Below are 26,109 nucleotides of genomic sequence, written 5' to 3' on the forward strand. Positions count from 1 at the left end.
GTGTGTCTAGGAGTGTCCGAAAAAGAATTTTTTATTTTTTATTAAGACACAATTGGACATAGCAGACACGCATGTCGGACGAATGTCGGTGAGTGTCGTGTTCAAAATATGTCCGACACGCGGACACAATAACTCGACGAAGTGTCCGTGCTTCGTACTCGTGTTTTAGAAAATAAAAAAATTTTGTATTTTTAATTAATAAAAAATTTATTTATTTTCGAGATAAAAAATGGAAAACCTATTTATGTTTTCTCGTATAATAATTATAATAGTTTCAAACAATAGAAATTCTTCCACTCCTACTCATATATCACGCACAACAAGAAGAATGAAAGAATAAAAAGTGAAATAATGGGGAGAGAGAAGGAGAAAGATCCCTTTATTATGAAGGGATAAAATAATAGTTAATTACCCAAAATAAAAAAATATATTGAGAGAGAATACATAACAGAAAAAATGATATTTTTTATTAAAAAAAAGTCAGAAAGATGAAGCTCAATAAAAGGGAGGATATAGAGTTAGAGTAAGATAATAAAGGAAGGTGGGTGGGGTGTGCGTTACTAGCAAGAACTATAGCCATAGCTAGGGAGGGTGGTAGAGGTAGTGATAGTGGGAAAACTAAGAAGGTTGTTCATTAAAAGCTTATAATAATAAGAGAATTTTCCTTGTTTTTTAATTGAAAATGTCACAACAAGATTCTGAGGAAGAGATAAAGACCATTGAACATTGGAAATGGTCTGAAATGCAAGGACTTGAGCTTGTTCCAGGAGAATCACAACCACCACCACCACCAACAACAACAAGAACAGCATCAATGGAGGAAGAACAAAGAGGAGAACAATACAAGGAGCAAGAAAAAATGGTGGAGAAGGTCACTTCAGAAGCAAATAGAGATGGTGGTGCTGCTACTAGTACTAGTGGTGGTGGAGAAAAAGGTGAAAGTGTTGAACCTGTTGGGTTTGGTGAGCTTTTCAGATTTGCTGATTCATTGGATCACATCCTAATGGGAATTGGAACAATTGGAGCAATGGTACATGGATGTTCATTGCCACTGTTCTTAAGGTTCTTTGCTGATCTTGTGAACTCTTTTGGTTCCAATGCCAATAATGTGGACAAGATGACCCAGGAAGTTGTTAAGGTGAAAAACCAGAAGCAAAGTCCAAAGTTTGATTCTTTTTGTTGATTCTGTTGTGAAGATTGAAGAGTGAGCTTACAATATTTTTGGTTGTTTGTGTTTGCAGTATGCATTTTACTTCCTTGTTGTTGGTGCTGCTATATGGGCATCATCATGGGCAGGTGAATTTTCTTCTTTTTTTTTTCCCCTTTTTTTCCTCCAAATTGTTGGGCTAATGATTTTGTTTTTGTTTGCAGAGATTTCATGTTGGATGTGGACAGGTGAGAGGCAATCAACAAGGATGAGGATCAAGTATCTTGAAGCTGCTTTAGAACAAGACATTCAATTCTTTGACACAGAGGTTAGAACCTCAGACGTTGTTTCTGCAATCAACACTGATGCTGTCATGGTCCAAGATGCCATTAGTGAGAAGGTGGAGCAATAAAAGTTAAAAGCACTTCTTTTATGTTCTTGGAGTTTGGAATAATAATAAAAGCCCTTATAATATATTTGATTTTTTTCTCTATTGTGCAGTTGGGTAATTTCATTCACTACTTTGGCACATTTATTTCTGGGTTTGCTGTGGGATTCAGTGCTGTGTGGCAATTAGCACTGGTCACTCTTGCTGTAGTTCCTATGATAGCTGTCATTGGAGCCATTCATACAACCACTTTGGCCAAGCTCTCTGCTAAAAGCCAAGAAGCTCTTTCTCAAGCAGGCAACATTGTTGAACAGGTCAATAATACACCAAAGTATTTATCTTGGGAGCTTCTTTTAACTTTTTTTTCATCTGGGGTGGTGTTGTTATTGTTGTTGATGTTGAGGCTTTTTTTTTTTTTTTCTGCAGACTGTTGTTCAAATCAGAGTGGTGTTGGCATTTGTTGGGGAGAATAGAGCACTGCAAGGTTACTCATCTGCACTGAGGATTGCTCAGAAGCTTGGATACAAAACTGGATTTGCAAAGGGAATGGGATTGGGTGCTACTTACTTTGTTGTTTTCTGCTGCTATGCTCTTTTGCTTTGGTATGGTGGATATCTAGTTAGGCATCACTACACCAATGGAGGATTAGCCATTGCAACCATGTTTGCTGTTTGTATTGGTGGATTGTGAGTACTTAATCAATTCTACTTTCATGTTCAAGAATCTAACTTGTTTCAGAAAATGATTCCTCTTTATATGACCTTAGTAGTTCAATTTTTAACCATAGTGATTATTGAGGATTTTCATCCGTACAGGGCTTTAGCCCAGTCTGCACCAAGCATAGCTGCATTTACAAAGGCCAGAGTGGCAGCTGCGAAAATTTACCGCGTGATCGATCACAAGCCGGCTATAGAGAGAAACAATGAATCCGGTGTGGAGTTAGACAGTGTCACAGGACTAGTGGAGCTGAAAAATGTGGACTTTTCATATCCATCTAGGCCAGATGTTAGGATTCTCAACAATTTCACCTTAAGCGTGCCTGCCGGCAAGACCATAGCCTTGGTGGGAAGCAGCGGCTCCGGAAAGAGCACGGTTGTGTCCCTCATAGAGAGATTCTATGACCCTTCATCAGGTAAACTCAAAAGTTACAATTTCTCACTTAATTTGAGTGATGGCTAAGTAAAGTTGCATTCTCGTTTAGTATGTAGTTTACTTGCTTGTTAAAAAATCTGGAACTGAAGTTATGCATATTAATTAAAGGCCATATGATATGGTATGGTATGGTATGTGGCACTAATTAATTGAAGAAATTGTGTGTAGGACAAGTTTTGTTAGATGGGAATGATGTTAAGAGTTTGAAGCTAAAATGGTTGAGGCAGCAAATAGGACTAGTGAGCCAAGAACCGGCTTTGTTTGCGACGACAATTAGAGAAAACATACTCTTAGGAAGATCTGATGCTGACCAAGTTGAGATTGAAGAAGCTGCAAGAGTAGCCAATGCTCATTCTTTCATTATCAAACTTCCAGAAGGTTATGAAACACAGGTTAGGCAATGCTTTATCCATTTTTGAAGTGTCTGTTTAGGTAAAAAAAGATTTTTGCATTTTGTCTCAAAGAAACAATAACAAGTAAATGCATGTTTGTGGTTGTAGTGGTGGTGCCATGTGAAAAGAATCACATTATTTGATTTTAAGATCTAACACTAGCATACAAGCATGGGTTGTTACCATCATTGCTAGTCCAATTCTAGAAGTTTTAAGTAAAATATATGGCTAAATAAAAATGAAAATGAAATTGGATAACAAAAATAATGATGTATCTCAAAATAATTATTACAGTAGGTAAAGATTGTTGTGCAAAAAGAGGATAATGTCTCTATATTTTATGGCAATTTTGCATGGTACAAGAGATGCATATTTCTCTAAATCTTATCATTGTAAAAATGTGAAACCCAAAGTCTACGGATCTTGATCATGTTTCTTGTTTGGTTAGTTATAGGAGTCAATAATTGCAACTCTTTTTTTTTTCTTTTTTTCTTTTTTTTTTTAAAATCAAGGTAGACTGATTTATTTAGTCAACACAGCAAAGCTAATATAATTTTTAAAATCAATTTTGTTTTATTTTTGCTTAAAGTCAAAGCCAGAAAATGACTGGTCAAAATTGCATTTGGAAACAAGAGAGAGTAACATGCTTCAGTCAACAATGCATGTGCATGAACACAGAGAGGAGGTGGAATATATATTCTTAAATAAAGACTTACCAAACCAGGGATTCCTAGAACATAACAACAAAAGAAATAAAGAATAGCATCAACCTCACTGTGTAAAACAGATAAATAAATAGTTTATGTACAACTCTAAACTCACTAAACTATGAATTACTTAAGAAAACATATACTTTGCTATAGTATAATATAATATATGATCATAGATATTGTTTGGATTAGCTTTTAGTGTGCAAGTTAAGGGAAAAAGTATCAGTCATAACAAAAAAATTACTTAATCTGAAAGGCAATTTTATATGATGACTAGAAATCTAAGCCTGAACTTGTATCTTCATTCTTTTAACAACTCTTTAGAAAAGTACAGTTGTTGAATTGAACTAATAATAAGTAATTTGAAATGGCAGGTAGGTGAAAGGGGGTTGCAACTTTCAGGAGGCCAAAAGCAGAGAATTGCTATAGCAAGGGCAATGCTGAAGAACCCAGCAATTCTTCTCCTAGATGAGGCGACAAGTGCGTTGGACTCCGAGTCAGAAAAGCTTGTGCAAGAAGCACTTGATAGGTTTATGATTGGTAGAACAACACTTGTGATTGCACACCGCCTTTCCACGATTCGCAAAGCTGACCTTGTTGCAGTACTTCAGCAAGGAAGTGTATCAGAAATTGGAACTCATGATGAGCTTTTCGCCAAAGGCGAAAATGGAGTCTATGCCAAGCTTATCAGGATGCAAGAGGCTGCCCATGAAACTGCCATGAGTAATGCTAGAAAGAGTAGTGCAAGGTAGCTTATATCATTGTTGAACATTGATATCACTAGAAAAGTTCATTTTGTACTTCATATTAATTGTTCATGAAAGTATATAGATAATTTTGTATTGTAAAACTCAAACTTGTGAACTCATTTGCAGGCCTTCGAGTGCAAGAAACTCTGTAAGTTCACCTATTATTGCTCGGAACTCTTCTTACGGCCGGTCACCATACTCAAGAAGGCTATCTGACTTCTCCACATCGGATTTTAGTCTTTCCATTGATGCATCACATCCAAATTACAAGCTCGAAAAGCTTGCCTTCAAAGAGCAAGCCAGTTCCTTTTGGAGACTTGCAAAGATGAACTCTCCTGAATGGCTCTATGCTTTAATTGGTTCTATAGGTTCAGTTGTTTGTGGATCCCTTAGTGCCTTCTTTGCTTATGTTCTTAGTGCTGTTCTCAGTGTCTATTACAATCCAAACCACAGACACATGATCCGAGAAATAGAAAAGTACTGCTACTTGTTAATAGGACTTTCATCCGCAGCTCTTATCTTCAATACATTGCAGCATTTCTTCTGGGATATTGTTGGGGAAAATCTCACGAAACGAGTGAGGGAGAAAATGTTCAGTGCAGTGCTCAAGAACGAAATGGCATGGTTCGATCAGGAAGAAAATGAGAGTGCTAGAATTGCAGCAAGGCTATCTCTTGATGCCAACAATGTCAGATCAGCCATTGGAGATCGAATTTCGGTAATTGTGCAGAACACTGCACTTATGTTGGTTGCTTGCACTGCAGGGTTTGTACTACAGTGGCGCCTTGCTCTCGTCCTTGTAGCCGTCTTCCCAGTTGTTGTTGCAGCCACTGTTTTGCAGGTTTGAACTTTTCAAGATACTTCTCTTTGGCATGTTTACATGCTCTTTTTAAACCCACATTTGTTATGGTGTATGGATACTAATTGAACTGACTTTTATAACAGAAAATGTTCATGACTGGTTTCTCTGGTGACCTTGAAGCTGCTCATGCTAAGGCCACACAACTTGCTGGGGAGGCTATAGCCAATGTAAGGACTGTTGCAGCCTTTAATTCAGAAAAGAAAATCGTAGGACTTTTCGTCTCGAACCTTGAAATTCCTCTACGACGCTGCTTTTGGAAGGGACAAATTTCTGGAAGTGGATATGGGATAGCACAGTTTGCACTCTATGCTTCCTATGCACTTGGTCTTTGGTATGCTTCTTGGCTTGTGAAGCACGGAATATCTGACTTCTCTAAAACAATCCGAGTTTTTATGGTCCTCATGGTCTCGGCTAATGGTGCTGCTGAAACTTTAACTCTGGCTCCTGACTTCATCAAGGGGGGTAGAGCCATGAGGTCTGTCTTTGAACTCCTTGACCGCAGAACTGAAATTGAGCCGGATGATTCTGATGCTACACCTGTTCCTGACCGGCTTCGTGGTGAAGTTGAGCTGAAACATGTTGACTTCTCTTACCCTACTCGGCCGGATATGCCTGTTTTCCGGGACCTCAGTCTTCGTGCAAGAGCAGGTAAAACTCTAGCCCTTGTAGGGCCTAGTGGCTGTGGTAAGAGCTCAGTCATTGCACTTATCCAGAGGTTCTATGATCCATCTTCCGGTCGAGTCATGATTGATGGAAAGGACATAAGGAAATACAACCTTAAGTCCCTAAGAAGGCACATTGCTGTGGTGCCTCAAGAACCATGCTTGTTTGCTACTTCAATATATGAAAACATTGCTTATGGCCATGACTCGGCTACTGAAGCCGAGATCATTGAGGCTGCTACTCTTGCCAACGCGCACAAGTTCATATCCGGCCTGCCTGAAGGATACAAAACATTTGTTGGGGAGAGAGGAGTTCAGCTATCAGGAGGACAAAAGCAAAGAATAGCTATTGCTAGAGCTTTTGTGAGGAAGGCAGAACTCATGCTTCTCGACGAAGCAACAAGTGCACTAGATGCAGAATCTGAGAGGTCTGTGCAGGAGGCTCTAGACCGAGCTTGCACTGGAAAAACAACTATCATAGTAGCTCACAGACTATCCACAATCAGGAATGCCAATCTCATTGCAGTGATTGATGATGGGAAAGTAGCAGAACAAGGATCACATTCACAGTTGCTGAAGAATCACCCTGATGGGATCTATGCAAGAATGATTCAGTTACAAAGATTCTCAAACAACCAAGTCATTGGTGTTGCCTCAAGTTCAAGCTCCTCAACAAGACCAAACGATGATCAAAGGGAAAGCTAGCAATTCTTATATAGAGGACTATATGACATATAATACCAATGATAATTGTTTTGGTAATTTTTTCTTGTTTTGACCATAGTATAGTTTTGTGTATCATCCCTCTTCACCTTACATTAAAGAATGTATCTTTGTATTTGTGAATCTTACTAAGGAAGACTACACAATTGAAGATTGAAATAGATATATATAGATGTCCATCTTTATGAATTTATCCAAGGCCCCTTTGGTACAAATGTTAGAACAGAAATGTGAGCAGTGATATGTTATTGGTTACAACTATTATATGTTAATGCTTAATACAAATTTTGTCTCAGCAAGGGACTCTTCATTAGATTGACTAATATATAGTAAAACTCTTCTAAATATATGTTCTTAAATGGTTAAATCAACATAGAGAACTTAGAATGATCACATTAACGGATTAGAATAACGCTTTGTGTATACAGTAAAACATTAGTTAGCGATAAATCTTTAAATGAAACTTCTGTCAGGTTAGTCCTTGTTATATCGGGTTAAAAATACTGTGGAAAAAAAAAAGGATTGATCAAGTAGTTAGATTCTTAATAATAAAGTTCGGATATTGGTTAAGCAGCAGTTTTTTTTTTTTTTAAATAGCATTAATGATAAAATGTGACTGTTAGAAAATGTTGGGTGAGACATGTATTAATATTCTGCCAATTGCTAGTTTCCAACATTGATATAGCACTTAATGATGGTGGTGGCCTTAACTGAATATACCAAGGGTGCTAGCACTTTTGGCACTTGACAATTGCACACACGTTGCAATCAAATCTTGAAAGCTGATCCTGTGTCATCATAAGAGTTCTAAAATCTTCTGGTTATGATATCTCTCTCTAGGGGTGCAGGTGCATATATGTAGGGAAACACACTCCATTATTGAGTTTAACGGAACATAATTGTGGCACAAACATGCATGACATTAAAGATGCATATAATATATAAGAATTGTGAGAATCAGACAAGGATCTAAATGTGGGAAGAGTTGTGGACAAGAGTGGGACAAAATGTAAAAGAAGTAAAGGGATGAGAAAATGACAGAGCAAAATGGGACAGTGTTATCCGTTATTATGTGGAGGGTCCATACATTGGTGATTGGTTATTGTGTTTAAAAGTATCATGAATTTTGATTGGTTCAAAGTAGCACTATGTTACTCCAAACTCCAAAGTCTGGTGAATGCTTTCACCTCTTGTAGTAGTAAGAGCATTTTCAATAGAGTGTTTCAAGAGTATCACTTTTGATACTTTTAACAAATGAATTGATTTAAAATTGAAATATGTATTGGAGTTGATTAATGAAATAAAATCGGTATCGTCTTAGAGATACGGTATCACATTGATGGAGAACCAATAAAATTTTACCACTTGTATAATTATGTTAATAAAATAATTAACAATAATATAAAATTTTAATTAAATTAAGACTAACAGACTAAGCATTGGAGGGATAATTTTCACTTTTAATTTTAAATCATTATTTATAACAAATGGCCTCACAAATATTTATGTATCATCGTATAGGATCCAAAATAAAATTAAAATTGAAATTAGCATTGAAGATATTCTAATATATCTATTTCATATGTTATGCCATAATCCGCATAACAAACTACTAAGATAATATATAGTTTAATTTTCAATAATGCTCCACATCCATGTAAAAAATACATGGATGTTATCTAAGTCTATTTTGCTATACGCGCCTCTTCAATTTCCAAATCGTTTGTGATTTACGCGCCACATACAACGTAAACTTTTTATGACTTTTGCTCAACGAAACCTTCTTTGCTTGCGTTTTCCTTCTTCTTCTTCTCTGCTCGCGTTATAGGCTTTGTCATTCTCCTCTACTCGCATTTTCTTTCTTGTTCTTCTTCTTTTCTATTCGCGTTATAAGCTTCGTCATTCTTCTTCTTATTTGTTTTCTTTTTCGATCTGGTCTTTTGAATTGAAACAATGAATGAATCAATTTCAAATCAGTTGAATGAGAGTAATTTGGATTATTCAAATTTGAATCAAATTCAATGGAATGTAATTACTAATTTTATTTTAATTGAATTGAATAGACGGAGATGTTCTGAATCTGAATTAAGTTGAATTGAATTGATAATATTTAAATTGTAGACAGAGGTGTTTTGAATTTGATTTTGTATAATGAATTATGTTTCGTTCACTTAGTACTACACAATTGTTTCACCGTGAGTATGTGTTTCGATTCATCATGCAAAAAGCTGTTTGAATTTGATTTTATATAATGGATTATGTTTTGTTCACTAAAAGTACTATAGAATTACGTTTTTAGTTCATAGAAAGCTGCTTGAATTTGAATTTATATAATGGAAGTATGTTTCGTTCACTCAGTACCATACAATTGTTTCACCATGAATAATGTATTCGGTTCATTATGCAGAAAGCTGTTTGAATTTGATTTTATATAATGTATTATGTTTTGTTCACTCAGTACTATACAATTGTTTCACCATGAGTATGTGGTTCAGTTCATTATGTAGAAGCTGTTTGAATTTGATTTTATATAATGTATTATATTTCGTTCACTCAGTACTATATAATTGTTTCACCATGATGTGTTAGGTTTATTTCTGTTCTACACAATTCAAAACTCTTTCTCTTCACCCTCTACTGCTTATTCACAAGAGAAAATGAGGAAAAGACAAAAAAAAAATGCAAAGAAGAAGGCAAAGAAGAAGACGTTTCGCGAGTAAGAAGAAGAAGAAGCGTTGAGAAAGAGCAGTTATTTCGTGTGTGTTGGGCGCGTGTATTTCACGATTGGAAATGGATCCTCTCAATTTTTTTTAACAATTGAGGAAGTAAAGTGTGATTTTTCACCATTAATTTTATAAGTGAGATCAAAAATAAATATGAAAGAGAAAGCAATGAAGGGTTAGAGATTACATTTTATACTCTTAATTTTTTTTAACAATTGAGAGGATCCATTCCCTTTCATGATTCATTTAATGATATTAAGTTTTTTTGCTATTAGACCAACTTGGATGGACTTAAATACAAAATTACATAAATGTGTAGCATGATCCTTTAATTTTTTATACGATTATCTAATTAGACTCATATATTTTATGTGTTTTCTTTAATCTGATGAATTTAAAAATTAGTTATTTTACTAATATCATAATATATAATTAATTATATCTATAATTTTTTTTTTTTACATTGACAATATATGATAATTAGTATGGGTAAAAAAGGTAATTTATTCTTTATTCGTGGTTTTTAATGTTTTTCTTTTTGAGCGCCAACTCTATTGTACTGTTCTTCCTGCAGCTCAGCTTAGTAGAACCCTACACTGAGAAAAAAACCCTTCTTTTTTTAAGGGTTTTTGCTTCTTAGCTTCGAATTTCAAAATGGGAACTGATTCCACTCTCGCCGGCAAGGAAGTCCCCATCATCGGAACTGACGTCTTTCGGTGGATCGAACTCTCCGTCCCTTCTTCCTCCTCCAACATCCCCACCGCCGTCGACGGCACCAACGCAACCACAATTGCTCCTCCCACCGTTGACGACCGCGCTTCCTGCTTCGTCCTCGAAGATCCTTCAGCTTATCTAATTTGGTTCGATATCTCTTTCAATTTTGCTATTTGCATTTCAAAGTTAGATAATTTCAGTAACAAGTAGTACCAACGTTCTTCGTGGAGAAAAAAAGGTTCTGCAATTTACGCATGTGCATTAATTAATCTCAGTTAGTTAGGGTAGTTACTGAGCTTGTTAGCATTGGTTAGAGTTAGTTAGGGTAGCTATAGAGTTTGTTAGCAATTGGTTAGAGTTAGTTAAAAGGATTCTGTCTAATTGTCGATCTCATAATGTACACAGGAGAATCCACAAGTTGCAGCCTCATGCTCTTGAGCTTCTTGAGCTCAATGCTTCGAAGGAATTACCCAAAGCCGGTCTCAGATTCATATTCCCTTACCCGCTTTGTCCATTTGCATTCGTCTGCAAAAATGAGGTTGCTTAAACTATTCACTGCACTTGTTATGTTTACTTCGCCTGAATGAGCTTTTGGATTAAGTAAAGAAAGCATAATGTGAACATAATTAGTCTCCGCATCTGCGTGATAGGAGAAGCATCTAGAGAGCTTCTTCATTTTCTAATTCTTCTATGTTGAATGTGTTTTTTTTATAAGCTTATTCAAATTCTCTATTTACCTGTAATTTAATTTGGTAGTTGTGTTTTTCTTTCTTTTGGATGCAGATTAGTAGGAATTCTAGGTTTCCTTACTTGTTATATGTGTTGACTGTGACTGGGGTGGCCTATCTTTTGAAAATTCGGAATGTTTCGGCTTATGCATCGAGTGCCCTCTTCCCAGCAGAGGATCTTTTCGAGCTTAATGTGTGCGATTATGTTTCTAATCATGTGCCAATAACTGCTGTTACTGCAACGGCTGGGTGTGTTGTTGTTGGCAGAAGTGATGGTTCTGTCTGCTGTTTCCGCCTTGGCGTGATTGACGCAAGTGCTCCTGGTATGATTAACTTGGCTTGGCAACTTGATCTCCAGTTACTGTTACCATGTGTATGTTACTGTGTGTATGCTACTATGCTTCTTCCCTTTTCTCTGACCTTTCATAGTAAACCATACTTGTTAATTCTCAAATTTCTCCAAGAACTTGAGGCTGCATTTTGGTGCAACTTTCAGTTTGCGTGGGCTGGTTGTGTGTTGTTTGTTGGTGGATTAGGGAATAGAGATGGTTTCAACTATGTTGCAACATAAGCATGCCTTCGATAATGTGAAATTTCTCTATTTGAAATTTGCCTGCTATTGATTTATCATTTCCTAATGGTTTGTGATGAATATGTTTTCCTTTAAAGGTTTTGTGCATGAGCTGAGAGATGAAGCTGGAGTCAGCCGTTTGTGGGGTTTGATGTCACGGTATTATTGTTTTAAATTCTAATAATAAATAGACAAAATACTATATATAAAATCACTTATGTTAGTTTTCTTTTGGAATTTCAGTTTATTCCCCTCCCTGCTCCCATGTTCTGAACTGTAATGTATTTGTTAAACATGTCTTCCAGGGGTAAAATGGTGGGTGCTGTACAGGACATGGAAATATCTGAGTTACATGGGAAAAGGTTTGTGTTTGTGCTTCATTCAGATGGGACATTACGAATTTGGGATCTTTCATCTCATAGCAGGGTCTTTAATCATACCGTAACAGGTATTTACTGTATATCAAATCTAACTCCAACTTGTATGCTTTTCATATTTATGTTACGCCTTGGATGTGGGGATTGGAAATGGTAAACATCATCTCATTTGTGCAATATATCGCATACAATTGATCATTGCCTTTCTTCAGTATCATGCACTACCGCATTCTTGTGTTTACTTGTATGCTCAAAATGACAGATTTACTCTTCACTGACTTTGTTATGTAGGTGCTACCTTTCGAAGGTTATGGGTGGGTCAATTTGACCCTGATTCAAGTACAATTCCTCTGTCAATTTTATACAAACACGGTTTGGTATGTTACTGAAGACATTCTGTTTTCTGTTGCTCTTTTTTCTTTGTTGCTCCATATCTTTTGTGCCCCCCCCCCCCCCCCCTTTTCCCAGTTAAGATTAAATCATTCTTCCATTATGAACTTTGGTTGCATTCGGCAAATATTGTTTAATGTTTATACAATGCATATCATCTTAAATACAGATTGATGTCTGAAGGATTTGTTTCACACCTGGAGTTGTGGAAAAAAAATGGAGTTTCATTTAAAAGATTGTAACATCATTTGCAGTATCAGCTACTTAGTTGATGTAATATCAATATTATACTCTAATATGCTATCTTGTATTGCTTCCTTTTGTAACTGGTTTTTTTGGGATTGTGAAGGATGAAGAGTTGGAGATGATTTCTTTACATAGTATCCTATATAATTTTGGGGAGAGAAATGTTTTTTCTATGGATCCTTCAGTGCAAAATATCACCTTGGAGGAGGTAATCCACTGGACTTAAGCTGCTTGATTGGATGACGTTTTTTTACCCCTTGCTCTGGATGTGAGACTGCTTTAGTTTTGTGCAGGGACAATGCCTTGATGTTAAAATAACACTGGATAAGATATGGATATTGAAAGATTATGAATTGGTTTCACACATGTTAACAACAAACGTTGAGGAGTAAGTAACATTCTCTTTGTTCATGCCAAGCTGTTCAGCTGATAAATTTTTATATTAGTTATAGTATAAACTTGGTATTATCTCTCCAGTTGTATCTGTATTTTATGAAAGAAAGCAGTTTGTGTAAAATATGATATTAGCTACACTTTTGCCAATTGGTATTTGATAGTGGTCTTGACTCTATTACTTTATATAAATCTAGCCTGGATATTAATGAGGGTGAAGTGGTTCTTCTTGCTTAATTGTTATCCTATGTCTTGTCAGGGTAGAAGCATTTTCTTATGCTTTACAAGAAGAAGTTGTTGCTGATCAGCTGTTTCAAAGTTCAGAACATCAAGCAGATGAAATCTTGCAAATTGCATATTCAATATTTTCATCTTCAAAGGTATTAGGTTAGATCATCTATAATTTTTCTCGGGTCCTTTTAGTTTTCAGGAAGTCAAGGTTCTAATGTAACATGTAAGTGTTGTTTGCTATCATGCTAGGAGTTCTCGTATGTTCAAGATAGCACTTGGTGCTTTCACGTGTTTTTTTTGGGGTTATTATCCATGATTTTGAAGAGGATGACTTAATTATTTCTTTTATACAGGAGGATGTTGTGCCATTTGTATCTTCTATATTCCTGCGCAAACTGCTTCTTCCTGGGGTGCATCATAATGCTGCTTTGCATGCAACACTTGCTGAATATAGCAGGCATTTGCCTGAATCTGACTTACAAGCATTAACTGCTGATGGACTAAAACAGGAGGTTCTGTCACTCATTGAACATGAGGTCATCATTCTTGTATCTATTTAATCTCTCTTTTGGTATTTATCCTTTCTTTAGTTTTGAGAAGGGCATGTTATGGTAAACTGACAAGATTGATACTATTGTAGGTTGGTTCTGAAAAGCTGTCCATACTGCATTCTTGGAAATGTTTTCTGACCCGCTATTTCCACAATTGGTGCAAGAACAATGCAATATATGGCTTGCTTGTTGATTCTTCTACTGATGCTGTTGGTTTAATCAGAAAAAGTTCGGTTTCAATTTTTCGGTCTTTGGAAGATATTGAGCGGATTGTAGAAGGTAACTAATAATTATGGATACCTCTAGTCTCTAATCTATCTTCTCTCTTTCAGAATTCTTGTATTAAAAATAGTTTTTTTTTTAAAATGGTACTTTCTTATATTATTCTGTACATTGTTTTCGTATGCTTTCCTTGATATGTTGAGCTTTTTCCATAACATGTAGGGTCTTCAGATGAAGTTGGTGAGCTCACAGGCCTTGTGGATTTACTTGATGATGATCTTGAATGTGAAATTCTGGTCGAATTACTTAGATGTGTTATGAGTTTCAGCCAACAGTTGGGCAAAACTGCATCCTCTATTTTTTATGAATCAGTTTTAACTGCACCAGTGATTTCATCTGAAGACATTGTTCACTGTATAGTGAAGATTCTGGAAACTGGATCTTGTATATCAGGGCCCAACGAGAAGGAGCTTATAGATCACAAAAGCTTGAGAAAACTTTCTGTTGAAATGTTCTTATCTCTTCAAAGCTTGTACAAAAAGGCTTCTGCATGGAGCAGAATTTTAAATGTAATTCAGGGTTTCTTGAAATTTTTGGTTCCACAGAAAATAATACAAAATTTTGATACTGAAGTGTCATCAAATATAAACTCCTCCATTATAGTGCATACTACTTATCAGATTTCGAAAGTGATGTTTGAATCTGCCTGGGATTTCCTTCTATTTTTAAGTTATCTGGTGGACATCGGTGGTCAGGTGAGTTTTCCATGTGTAGACATTGATTTTCTTATTGTAAAATCAGTTAATTGAAACAGTTACGTAATTACATAATATAGCAGTTTTTCAATTGTAATATTTGTGGAGTACCTGGGCAGCCAAGGTCATGTACCATGTTTACATCTAGTTTTAATTCTGCAAAGAATTTAGTTTGTATTTTTTAGTGAATTGTTACTACAACTTTGGTTTCATCTTAACTTTATATAATACAGGTCCACTTGTCACATGATGATATCACCAAAATACAACTTGAGATAGTTCCAATGCTTCAAGAAATTATTTTTGAATGGCTAATCATCAACTTCTTTGCCATCACACCATCTGCACCAGCTACAACTGAGGACTTCAATTCTAAACTTTCATCATTACATATAGGTTCGATTTATTTTTAATTTTTAAATCTTTAATCATTACACATGCCAATATATTAAGGTTGACATGAATTACTCATCCTTAAGGTGACAAAGACTCACAAGATCACCCCCACTCCCAAAATGAGAAGAAATAGAAATTGAAACTTTTTTAAATTGACTTCCCAAAAGCATGCTTTCATTGTGAAATCAATAAAATCTAGACTAGTGTCCCTTTACTGACTTGTGAGATGAAATATCACAGAACAAGTGAGACTTTATATACTGCTGATATTGTGTGTTAATAAGTTTGGTCATGATGCAGATTGCAACACGGGGAAACAATTATGGAATGAGAAGCTTGGTAGACGCGACTTTACATTGGCTTTTATATTGCTGCTAAATGTTAGAAGTTCATCAACAGACCATGGCCACCTTTTAAAAAGATTTCCAAATATGCAGAGCTTTGTGAACAGGATGAGAGACTTTATCAGTTGGATCATATGGGGCCAGTCTGGTGGATCATCTAATTTTTTGAGTCGTTCAATTGATCTTGCATTTATCCTTTTCAAGCATGGCCAGTATGAGGCTGCTGAGGTCATTTACTTGCCTGGCTTTCTTCTTAGAATGGACATTATTTTGACTTTGTTGTGCTGTTAAGAAATTCATTTTATTTTATTTTTGGAACATCTAGCCCTTTTATATTATTTATTTTAATTTTTTAGTTTTTAAAGTAAAACCTCTTAAAAGGGATATTTAGAGGTAACATTTTTAGTTTCTAAATTTTCCTTTTTGGTAACATGATTAAACTATAAAATATATTTTAAATATTACATCTAAATATTATGAATTAGATTTTAATTCTTATAAAGATCTGTTAAAAATTGTAACCTTTTCTTTTTTTTTTTTATAAAAAAGGGGCTCATCAAAATCAACCCATGGCTCATCCTTTATATTTTATTAGTTTTTTGTACCCTTTTAGTATCTTTACTGAAGGAATACTATATTTCAATTTCATATATTCAACAGCAATTGCTCATGATGGCGGAAGCACATCTTCTAAAGGAGAAGACATCCCAAAGTATTCAAGAATCTGATGGTGGATGGTGCATACGCCAGCATCTTCTAGGATGCTGCCTCCTTGCACAGGTGCAGTGTGGATTGCATACAACACAGAAGGACAACAAGGTTTTTGATGCCATTCGCTGTTTCTTCAGGTGCAATAGTTCACCTTTGAAATATTTGTTTCTATTATTTGGATGATCCAGACTTGCATAAAATGATTTTCTTATTTTTCATAAAATGAAATGGTATTGGAAACTTTTATGACATCCGATACTATAGTAGTGACTACAACTTCCCCCTTTTTTTTTCTTTGACAAATATGGTAATCATATATATTTAAAATCAACTATATGTTTGGGAAAATTCAGTCCTCAAATTTTAAGGAGAGCAAGGACTAATAACTTCTTTGGCTTAAGGGGGAAGATATGAACATGTATGCACCTTCATTTTAAATATCTGAAGCACCTTTGGGGAAAATTCAGCATTTGGAGCAATCAGTCTCCATTGATAGTAGTATTGAAGTCCTCTGCATATATGCTTTTGGTGGCTTAAAATTGTGTCCTGATGCTATTTGTTGGTGTTTTAATTCAGATCTTCATCTGGAAATGGTGCATCCGAGGCTTTGCAGAGTTTGTCTGAAGATGTAGGAATTCCGTATCTTGGTTTTAGTGAGTATCTTTATCTCTAAATTCCAAAGGTCTTCATCAAGCAGATAATCTTAGAACTATTTTTTTTCTTATCAATTCTTATGCTTTCTATGCAGGTGGTTGTGCATCAACGGCTGCTTGGAAGCTTCAATACTATCAATGGGCTATGCAGTTATTTGAACGATATAGTATTAGTGAAGGTGCTTGCCAGTTTGCTCTTGCTGCACTTGAACAAGTTGATGAAGCTATGAAAGATGAGAATAACCCGGTTAATGGATCCATTACAACCACAAGGGGCCGACTATGGGCGAATGTCTTCATATTTGCTTTAGACCTTGGTCGCTATTATGATGCTTATTGTGCAATAGTTTCAAATCCAGATGAGGAGAGCAAATACATCTGCTTGAGGCGTTTCATAATTGTTCTTTACGAACAAGGTGCTATAAAGGTTGGAATTTGGATGAACTGTGAATTTTCTGCTTTTCCTTTGTTAATTTGCTTCTATTTGTTTACCTAAAGAACTTGAGATGATGCAGAAGATACACTGAGATAGATGTGGAATTTTCCATTTTAGAACAATATTTTTTTGGCCATATCCTCACAGGTAGATATAGGTTTGTTTAATTATTTACTTTTAGTGAAGCCTTAGATCATATTATTGAAGATGCACTCTGAAACAAGCCTCTGCCTAACATGAGAAAGCTTTTGTGCATTGTAATGTTTATACTTTCTGTTTTGCATATTTTCTTTAGAATCTTCGCCCAATCTTTTTCGTTTTTGCTCTTCACAGATTCTTTGTAGCAATAAACTTCCCCTTATTGGGCTAGTGGAAAAGGTAGAGCAAGAGCTTGCTTGGAAGGTATGCTTTGATCGAGCAGATTGAATGTTGTAAATTTTGCAGTTTTCTTCCATCCATAGAATGTTTACTGTGTAATATGCAGGCTGAACGATCAGATATTTCTGCAAAGCCAAACTTGTACAAGTTGCTCTATGCATTTCAAATGCATCAGCATAATTGGCGACGAGCAGCAAATTACATGTATATGTATTCAACTCGTTTGAGAACTGAAGCTGCTTCAAAAGATTACCAAGGCAGTTCATTGATGTTGCAAGAGAGGCTGAATGCACTCTCCGCTGCTATCAATTCACTACACCTTGTTCATCCTGCATATGCCTGGATTGATCCACCGGCTAATGGAAGTTCTCTTCTTGGTGAACATTACCCAAGTAAGAAAGCTAAAAGAACACCTGAAGATCATTGTAAGTAGCTTTACAACCAAAGTTGTGGTGCTAGTTTGAATTCATCACTTGTTTCATATTTCTAGCTGAATGAAATATGTGGGGGCATTCCTGATAACCTCATTGAGGCGTTGGGTAGCTTTTCTTTATTAGTGTTTTGTTTTTGTTTTTTCTTTACTTCAGTTTCCTTTCTTCATCTAAACTCCCACTTATTAACTTCTATATTAATGCTTTCTTGTAAAAAACTAAATATTGTTTCCAATGTTGCTTGCAGTTTTAGTGATATCATTTTCTAACTTTGCTGCAGCAGCTGATAATGATGCTGAGCCTGAAAGGTGGCAGTCTTGTATTGATGTTGAAAAACTCGAGAATGAGTTTGTGCTAACTTCAGCAGAGTATAAGCTATCGCTGGTAAATGTCAAGTGGACATTTTCTGGTTAGTATACTTTCTCATTCTTTAGCTTTATGTGAAGCATATGATCATTGCAAGGTTTGCCTAATAATATGAGGTTTCAGTACTGTTTGTTTTTGTTAGATATCAATTTGAACGATGTTTCCCCTTTTCGTTTTTCTTTAGGAAAAGATGGAGCCCTATCAGATTTGGCTGAACTTCTTGTCAACAATAATTTGTATGATATGGCCTTCACGATCCTTCTCAGATTTTTCAAGGGTTCAGCACTGAAGAGGTGGACATACGCACTTAAGTTGCATTTTATTTTATTTTATTTTATTTTATTTTTTTGCGAGTAAAGGGAGGATGTCAAATGAGAGGAGCAAATATTAACTCTTTATATCATCCATGTATATTCAAGATTGAAATTCATGACTTTCTTTATACGATGTTTTAAACCTTGAAAAACCCATATTCAATTTTTTGTGTGTATTGCTATACTTATATATGTAACACTGGTTTCTGTTTTAGGGAATTGGAAAGAGTTTTATCTGCTATTTCATTGAGATGCTGTCTTGATAAAGTAGAATCTACTTGGGTTGAGTAAGATAACCTAACCATACTTTTTTTGTCACTTTTTTTTTGGCACATACAGTATCTTATTTTATTTCTGCTTATTCTGCATTGTATAATCTATTCATGTTTTGGATGATTTCAGGGAACATGGCCATTTACTGACGTCTTCTAAGCTTGAGATGGTTGTCCATGGTTCACCTGTTACACATCACACAACTCCACAAACTGACGGTAGTAGTTGCTGGGCAACTCTGAAGATTTACCTTGTATGCACATTCAAAACTTGTGGTCTGTTCAAATATGTTTTTCTGTTTCCATGTTTCACCCTTTCTTTTTGGAACTGCTCCTAAATTGCAGGAAAAATATAAGGAATTTCATGGGAGATTGCCTGTTATTGTTGCCGAAACTCTTCTACGTGCAGATCCTCAGATTGAATTGCCCCTTTGGCTGGTTCAGTTGTTCAAGGTGATATTCTCGGCTGAATTTGTAGTCACTGATTGCTCGTATCAAAATCTTGTTGTGCAAAATGCACTATATAAATTCTGTTTTCAAAACTACCTAAACATCTCCACATGAATATCTGCTCATGAATTTCTCTGATTTAATTGTGATATTCACTTCACCTATGACAGGAGGGACAAAAGGAAAGGATGTCCGGTATGAGTGGCCGGGAGTCAAATCCTGCATCTTTATTTCAGCTTTATGTTAGCTATGGTCGATATACAGAAGCTACTAATCTTTTGCTCGAATGCATACAATTGTTTGCTTCAGTGGTAAATTAATCTTTTCTGTTATTTATGGAAACTACTAGCGGTAGTATGTCAAACTTGTATGATTAGGTGCTATGATTGCTTAATTTAATTGGTAATTACTATTTTATCCTCATAATTTTGATGGCATGATGCTAATGATATTGTTTTCGACTAATGTAAACCTTCTGCAGAGGCCAGCGGATATTATTAGAAGGAAAAGATCCTTTGCTGCTTGGTTCCCATACACGACAATCGAGCGCCTACTATACCAACTTGAGGAATTGACTAGAAAGGGTCACATGGTAGAACAATGCGACAAGCTCAAAAGGATGCTTCTCAGTTCTTTGCAAAACCATCTAAAGACAGTAAGCTTATGTCTTTTCGATATTTTTTGTTTTTCTACTAGGCACTGAATTTTCTTCTCTTATTTTTCTCTGCTTTTCAGCTAAAGGTGGACTCGGAAGATGCAATATCTGTATCTTCATGATTACTAGCTTGTTGGTTAGTGGTTACCAGATGCTGTAAGGGTAGCGATACAAGTATATTCACTATTTCTTTTTTATGACACTTCCTAAAGATGATTACCTCTGTTAACTGGTCTGTCTTTACGCTTATGCCTTTGGTGGTTTCTTTTTCTTTTTGTTCCTTGCACTATGGTCTAGTTCTTTCCTATGAGTTACAATTTCTCTCTTGAACAGACGCGTAATCCAGCAAATAGAATAATCCATGTAAATTTGCCCCATCTAACTGTAAATTTGGCAGTAATAATCCATGTCCATGCATACTTGTCTAAAACTTTGTATGTGTATTATAACCAAGACATATTTAACTGTGGGCTAGCTCGGCATAATCTCGGTTTGACTAATTGTAGGAAAATTTTCACCACAGAATGAAGAGTGAATGATTGTACATCCTTTTTTGTTTCTCATGCTTTCGGTATGCATTGGATTATTGGAATGATCCTTTTAACATTAATGACTGACCCTTTAGATGTAAGACAATAAGAAATTCTCGCGAGTGGCGAAAGGAGACGATACCTTTACGATTCTGAAAATACTGAAATTAACGAATAGCTGTGTTTGCCGTAACTTGACTTAACTAGTGTTAAATCAGCGTGATATTTTCAACGAAGTTACATTTACTTCCGATGGTTACACAATTATGCGTTTTATTTGTATGTCGTTTATATCTTCGTCTAAAGAAAAATCGTAAATAAGATTGCCAAATAAATTGACAGTTCGTCATTGCACAAAATAAGATGAAACCTTACGTTCAAGGGCAAGCAATATAGGGAAGATGATTTGATTAATCCATAAATATTCGTATTTTTTCAACAATTACCTATTAAAATTAAAAAAATAGTTAAATGATATTAGATTATTGGACAAATGTGACCAAAGCACAGTATAAGTCAAATCGCTTTGGTAACATTCCAGATGATACAGCTTTGTGGTTAACAATGAAAATATAACGCGCTAAAATAACAACCTATGCAGAAACGAGAACAAACATAATATATTGGTAGAAATAAGATAACATCTATAGCATCATAACATATCAACTTAGCATCCAATCTCATTACACAAGGCTCAAAATTTGTATAATCAATTTGTCCCATAAATAAGTTACATAGACATCAACTTTGGTCCATTGTCTGGCATTCCCATTCCAGCAGCTAGTTCAGCATCAAGTTGAGTATGAGGTGCAGGACCCATCATTTGTTTTACACTGCACAAACAATCAACACCAGAAAGAATAAACTACCATTCCTACCAATAATAGTTCAAAATGCTGACAAAGGTAAAGACTCATATGAAGTTAATAGCTGGAAACCGTTAGATAATTTAATATATTTGATTAAATTGTCATCTAATGGTTCTCAACTATTAAGACAACTACATGTGAGCTTTCACCTCTAACAAATCTACCTAAATGAACGAGACTAACTTTGTACTCACAAAAGATGAGTAAACTACAATTTCTACTAGTAGATAGATTTGTCGGCGTTCTAAATTTTCATGGATAGAAATTGTAGTTTACTCTATCAGAAACGATATCATTCAAAGCACACCAATTTATAGAATGTGCGAAAGCTGGTAGCATTATTGTTTTTGCATATACCATGGTCATCAATATAGGGAAAGCTGAACTATGTGTGTATGTGTGTGTAATAGTGTAATAGTATATACACTAACGTAGGTGAGCACTAATCAAAGTCATTCAGCTGATTATTAAACACACTCATTCAGAACAGAACACTTCAAAGCAAGAGTAGTACAAAAACTAAAAGCAATAATTCAATCTAATCACCATAACCATTACTACAAAAGGAGATTCTTCACCAGTGAAGAATAGGATTCTTCCAAATCAAAGGATGCAAAGAATAGGAAAACACAAGCAAAAGTATCATACCGCTTCTTGTGTTTTTTGGTCTTAAAATGCTCATCCCTCACAGCTACATTGGAAAAATACCGACTGCATATTATATCAAAAGAGTAACTATACTTCAGCATCCCTAACAAATAAACATGACAATATAAAACAAGTAAAACGTGAATTGATGAACAACAAAGCAATTTCTTATTCACTTTCCCATCAATTTGATAGCGAAGTGTTCTACTAGCAATTCAACCCCAGAAAATAAAATAAACAAAGTTGCAAACTTTGAAGTGAAAAACATTAAACAACATGAAAAAAAGCAAGTATAATGGAATTAGTTACAGACTCGCAGTGAAGGCAATAGTACTGTCCCATCCCAGGCAAATCTTCATCAACAGGTAAAGGTCTCTCTTCATCAGCCTTGTTTAGCTGATCGTAAACCATGTCATCACGTTTTCAATTGTCAAAGAATAACAACGAAAATCGAATTTCGGAAATAAAAATCGAACAAAAAAAAAGAAAAGGATATCTTTGATGAGGAATTTGGTGCGGCGTGCGGTTTTGTGAGAGTATCTCCTTTTCTTGATGCTCCTGTGCGGACATTTACCCCCCATTTTTGGCGTTCCTGAATTGCTCTAGGGTTTTTGAAGCTGAGTTCCTCTTCCACACCCAGCCTGTGAATTAGGGTTTTTTGTTTTCCCCTTTTTTTTTAAGTCTTCAACATCTTTAACACCTGTTAAATTTAAACGACACCGTTTTCATTTTTTTTGGTTAGGGTTTAAATGTTTAATACTTACTTTATTAATGTTTGCCTTAAAAGAAAAGCTTTACCTTATTGTAATGTATCTTAGTGCCTCAATAAAAGTCTTTCTTATTTGGGTGAAGATTAGGGATGGAAACAGGTCAGGTCAGGTCAGGCTTTGCTCTTATCAGGTCTGACCTGTCATGTAGTTAATTGGTCTGAGTTTGACTTGTAGTTTGTTATAGGTTTTTTTTAAAGTATTAAGCCTGTTAAAAGGCCTGCTAATTTTTTTTACAAAAAATAAAAATATTATTTAAAAAAATATTTTTTAATAAACATATTTATATATAAAATGTCATATTTAATATTTATAAAAAAATTTTAACTTTAAAGTATTTAAAATATACAAAATTATTTATATATATAATTATATATTAAAAGATCCTGACAGGCCAGACCACGCTAATTAGTGAGCCTAACCTATTAACATAATAAGGCTTTTATAATAGCCTGAGCCTGTGCCTATTTTATAACAGGTCAGGCTGCAGGCCCCTGACAGGCCGTCTAGCCTTTTTCCACCCCTAGTGAGGATGAAATGTCTCGATAAATCATGCTAGCAATAAAATATATCTTTTAATTTTTTTTTAATAATTATTAAATAATTTTTTATTTATTACTCATACCCCGTCTTGCTTGGACTGTAAGCAGCGTTTATGAGGTATCTCTTGCCTTCGACTGACTTAAAACGAGCCATGAAATTCACAGCCATATGTCTGATACAGTAAGCATAGAACGCTCTAGAAGGATGCCAATCACTATCATCGGAGCTGAGGGCGGCCTTGATGGCCTGCGATCTGTCAGAGATAACCAGCAGGCCATCTTGTGAGGTGACATGGCATCTCAGATTAGTAAGGAAGAATGACCATGATTCGGTGCTCTCGAACTCGACAATGGCAAAAGCAATAGGCAGGATGTTGCTGTTGCTGTCTTGTGCCACCGCAATAAGCAACACTCCACCGTATCTGCCATATAGATGTGTGCCGTTGACGGAAACAAACGGCTTGCAATACTTGAACGCCTCAACACATGATGGAAAAGCCCAAAATACTTTGTCGAACATGCTACAGTCGCGGACTAGGTGTTTATCGTAGTACGGTCCGGCTCGTAGAGCACAAATGGTTCCAGGAAAACAACTTTGCAGTGCATGAAGCAGTTTCGGCACCTTGTTGTATGACTCTTCCCAATCTCCGTAGATCTGTGCAATTGCCTTCTGCTTCGCCATCCACATCTTTCTGTAGGAGGGTTTAAAGTGATAGCTCGCTCGGACCGCACCTTGCAGCACCGGAATGCTGACGAAGGGGTTGGATTGTATCAACGGCAATATGACCCTGCAGATGAGAGTGCTATCCAACTGACGATGGTCTTGGAACATGATGGGTGCTAAACAACTGTGCGCTCCACCAACCCTCCGAATATCCCTAACACAATAAAACAGTATTGGTTCCATGGGCGGAGCTTAGTTAAGACAAAAGAGGCCATGGCCCCCAAACTTTTTATAAAAAAATTAGTAGTATTTCTTCAAAAAATAAAAAATAGTTAAGTTGGCTTAAATATTTTGCTTTTATTACACAATAGTTTTTAGTTTTAAACATTAAAAACATGTTGGATTGTGATTTGTTGACTTTCACAACACATCAAAATTAAAAGATAAAATCAAATCAAATAAAAAAGTTATCTAACAAAAAACATAAACATAAAAAAAGATCATCTAACAATCAAATCAAATAAAAAAAATTATTTAACAAAAAAGATAAGAATAAAAAAAGATCATCTAACAAAATAAAAGATAAAAATCATCATTATAAAAAATACGATACTTTGCTAGCAGCTTCTCCATTCGCATTTCGCAGCTCTCTATCCAACAAGCAATACTCCTTCTACCTTTGAGTTCAAATATAAAAAATTAGATATTTTTTATTTAATTAATTTAATATTATTTTATATTTTACTGCTTATTTGATTTAATTTTTTATAGGATAAAAAATATTTAGAATATTCAATAAGTATTGATATTATTTTATTTGTATAAATTGATAAAAAAATTCAATAATCTTCTAACTTTTTTTTACATATTTTACAGGATATATATTTAAATTTTTATATAAAATAATAATAAAAAATTAAAAAATTGATACATTTTTAAGAGGAAGGCTAATATTTAAGAAGGAGAGTACTATTATAAATTATTTTCTATTTTTTATCTGTAGAATTACTTATTTATTATCTTATTAGTAACAAACTTAAAGAATAATTATATTTATAAATTTTATTTTAATATAAATATTATTATTAAATTTTTATGTTAAATTTTGGCCCCTCCAAAATTTTGTTTCAAACTCCGCCACTGATTGGTTCAGCCATATCTCAAACCTACTTAATATATTGCACAGAAGTACTCAAAAGCACAATTACAGTTGAACTTACCAGTATTCGAGGTTCTACCGAAGGGCCACACGGAGGCTCCATTGACTCCCATTCGTAGCTTGACGGCACTGCACATGGTACTTTAATCGGTCCAATTCGATCACCTGGTAGTCAACACTCCTGCGAATACTGTAGTTCTTCACACCCTGCAACACTGCATCTCGGCATTTGAACCTATGGCCAACCCGAAACTCTACCCCACCGTCTAGGTTATAATCCTCTTCTCCCGTATCAGAAAACGGAGTCCTCTCATGCATGGCGTCCAGATCCAGACTATAATAGCGACTTGGTACTGCCGATAGCGCCGGAATTGGGTGAGGTGGAGGCAAGACATGGCGCGCCACAGTTTGGGTGAGCGCCTCCGGTACAAACTCCTCCTCATCGTCCCCTTCGAAAGAATCACTGTCGGCACTATCCGCCACTTATTCTTCGTCTGACTCCTCGTTGCCCTCCTCCGCCTCATCTATTGGAATGGCCACAAGAATGGGTGGTGGTGCGAGAGGTTGGTCGTCCTGTACATAGGTCGAGTGTACAGAACCACCACGACCAACATCTCCAATCTCGGCGGAAAGCTCCATCACCTGTTCCGCCATGATCCTCCCATGGATGTCAAACATGAGTCGCACATGCTCGTCCCCTAGAAGTCGAAATAGTCAAAATTGGAAAACTCCATTACCCATGGGTGCCAGCAACCTATACCCACCCTTCCGACCTCCCTTGTTTCTGTACCATCCATGTTGCTCAATATCAAACTCTTCAACTCCGACAATGTACTTA

General features: G+C 35.6%; 4 protein-coding genes and 1 pseudogene across 7 annotated transcripts; 2 read left to right on the forward strand and 3 right to left on the reverse strand.

Moving 5' to 3' along the window:
* Positions 1 to 289: 289 nt before the first annotated feature.
* On the forward strand, positions 290 to 6,976 carry ABCB1 (ATP binding cassette subfamily B1). Its single transcript, XM_016329362.3, has 10 exons — positions 290 to 1,138; positions 1,242 to 1,296; positions 1,372 to 1,547; positions 1,649 to 1,849; positions 1,962 to 2,221; positions 2,351 to 2,667; positions 2,856 to 3,079; positions 4,164 to 4,537; positions 4,665 to 5,379; positions 5,484 to 6,976. Exons 1-10 carry the CDS (start codon positions 683 to 685, stop codon positions 6,765 to 6,767), a joined length of 4,062 nt encoding a protein of 1,353 aa, XP_016184848.2. The 5' UTR covers positions 290 to 682; the 3' UTR covers positions 6,768 to 6,976.
* A 3,072-nt stretch (positions 6,977 to 10,048) lies between these two features.
* On the forward strand, positions 10,049 to 20,522 carry SAR1 (SUPPRESSOR OF AUXIN RESISTANCE1). Of its 4 annotated transcripts, none has more exons than XM_016329363.3 (27): positions 10,049 to 10,368; positions 10,628 to 10,760; positions 11,006 to 11,273; positions 11,620 to 11,680; positions 11,827 to 11,969; positions 12,190 to 12,275; positions 12,638 to 12,742; positions 12,828 to 12,922; positions 13,187 to 13,307; positions 13,512 to 13,694; positions 13,799 to 13,988; positions 14,154 to 14,686; positions 14,920 to 15,082; positions 15,383 to 15,654; positions 16,087 to 16,274; positions 16,714 to 16,790; positions 16,886 to 17,217; positions 17,560 to 17,628; positions 17,711 to 18,029; positions 18,316 to 18,444; positions 18,586 to 18,694; positions 18,931 to 19,002; positions 19,118 to 19,241; positions 19,333 to 19,440; positions 19,608 to 19,748; positions 19,919 to 20,092; positions 20,173 to 20,522. In XM_016329363.3, exons 1-27 carry the CDS (start codon positions 10,163 to 10,165, stop codon positions 20,212 to 20,214), a joined length of 4,443 nt encoding a protein of 1,480 aa, XP_016184849.1. In that variant the 5' UTR covers positions 10,049 to 10,162; the 3' UTR covers positions 20,215 to 20,522. The 4 variants fall into 4 exon arrangements, with proteins under 4 accessions (XP_016184849.1, XP_020972411.1, XP_020972413.1 ...); XM_021116752.2 differs by having other exon boundaries at positions 18,319 to 18,444; XM_021116754.2 differs by having other exon boundaries at positions 17,711 to 17,996.
* Positions 20,523 to 21,222: 700 nt separating this feature from the next.
* LOC107626476 (zinc finger (C2H2 type) family protein) lies at positions 21,223 to 22,836 on the reverse strand. The gene is made up of 4 exons (XM_016329364.3): positions 22,636 to 22,836; positions 22,453 to 22,558; positions 22,140 to 22,202; positions 21,223 to 21,455 (listed from the first exon to the last, which is right to left on the reverse strand). The coding sequence occupies exons 1-4, from the start codon at positions 22,718 to 22,720 to the stop codon at positions 21,353 to 21,355; spliced, it is 357 nt and encodes a 118-aa protein (XP_016184850.1). The 5' UTR covers positions 22,721 to 22,836; the 3' UTR covers positions 21,223 to 21,352.
* A 685-nt stretch (positions 22,837 to 23,521) lies between these two features.
* LOC107628078 (uncharacterized) lies at positions 23,522 to 24,355 on the reverse strand. The gene has a single exon (XM_016330887.1). The coding sequence runs from the start codon at positions 24,353 to 24,355 to the stop codon at positions 23,522 to 23,524; it is 834 nt and encodes a 277-aa protein (XP_016186373.1).
* A 991-nt stretch (positions 24,356 to 25,346) lies between these two features.
* LOC148575508 (uncharacterized) lies at positions 25,347 to 25,949 on the reverse strand (annotated as a pseudogene).
* Between the last annotated feature and the right edge of the window lie 160 nt (positions 25,950 to 26,109).

This window comes from Arachis ipaensis, chromosome B2 (assembly GCF_059453495.1).
Source record: "Arachis ipaensis isolate K30076 ecotype BB chromosome B2, ASM5945349v1, whole genome shotgun sequence".
Lineage (NCBI taxonomy): Eukaryota > Viridiplantae > Streptophyta > Magnoliopsida > Fabales > Fabaceae > Arachis > Arachis ipaensis.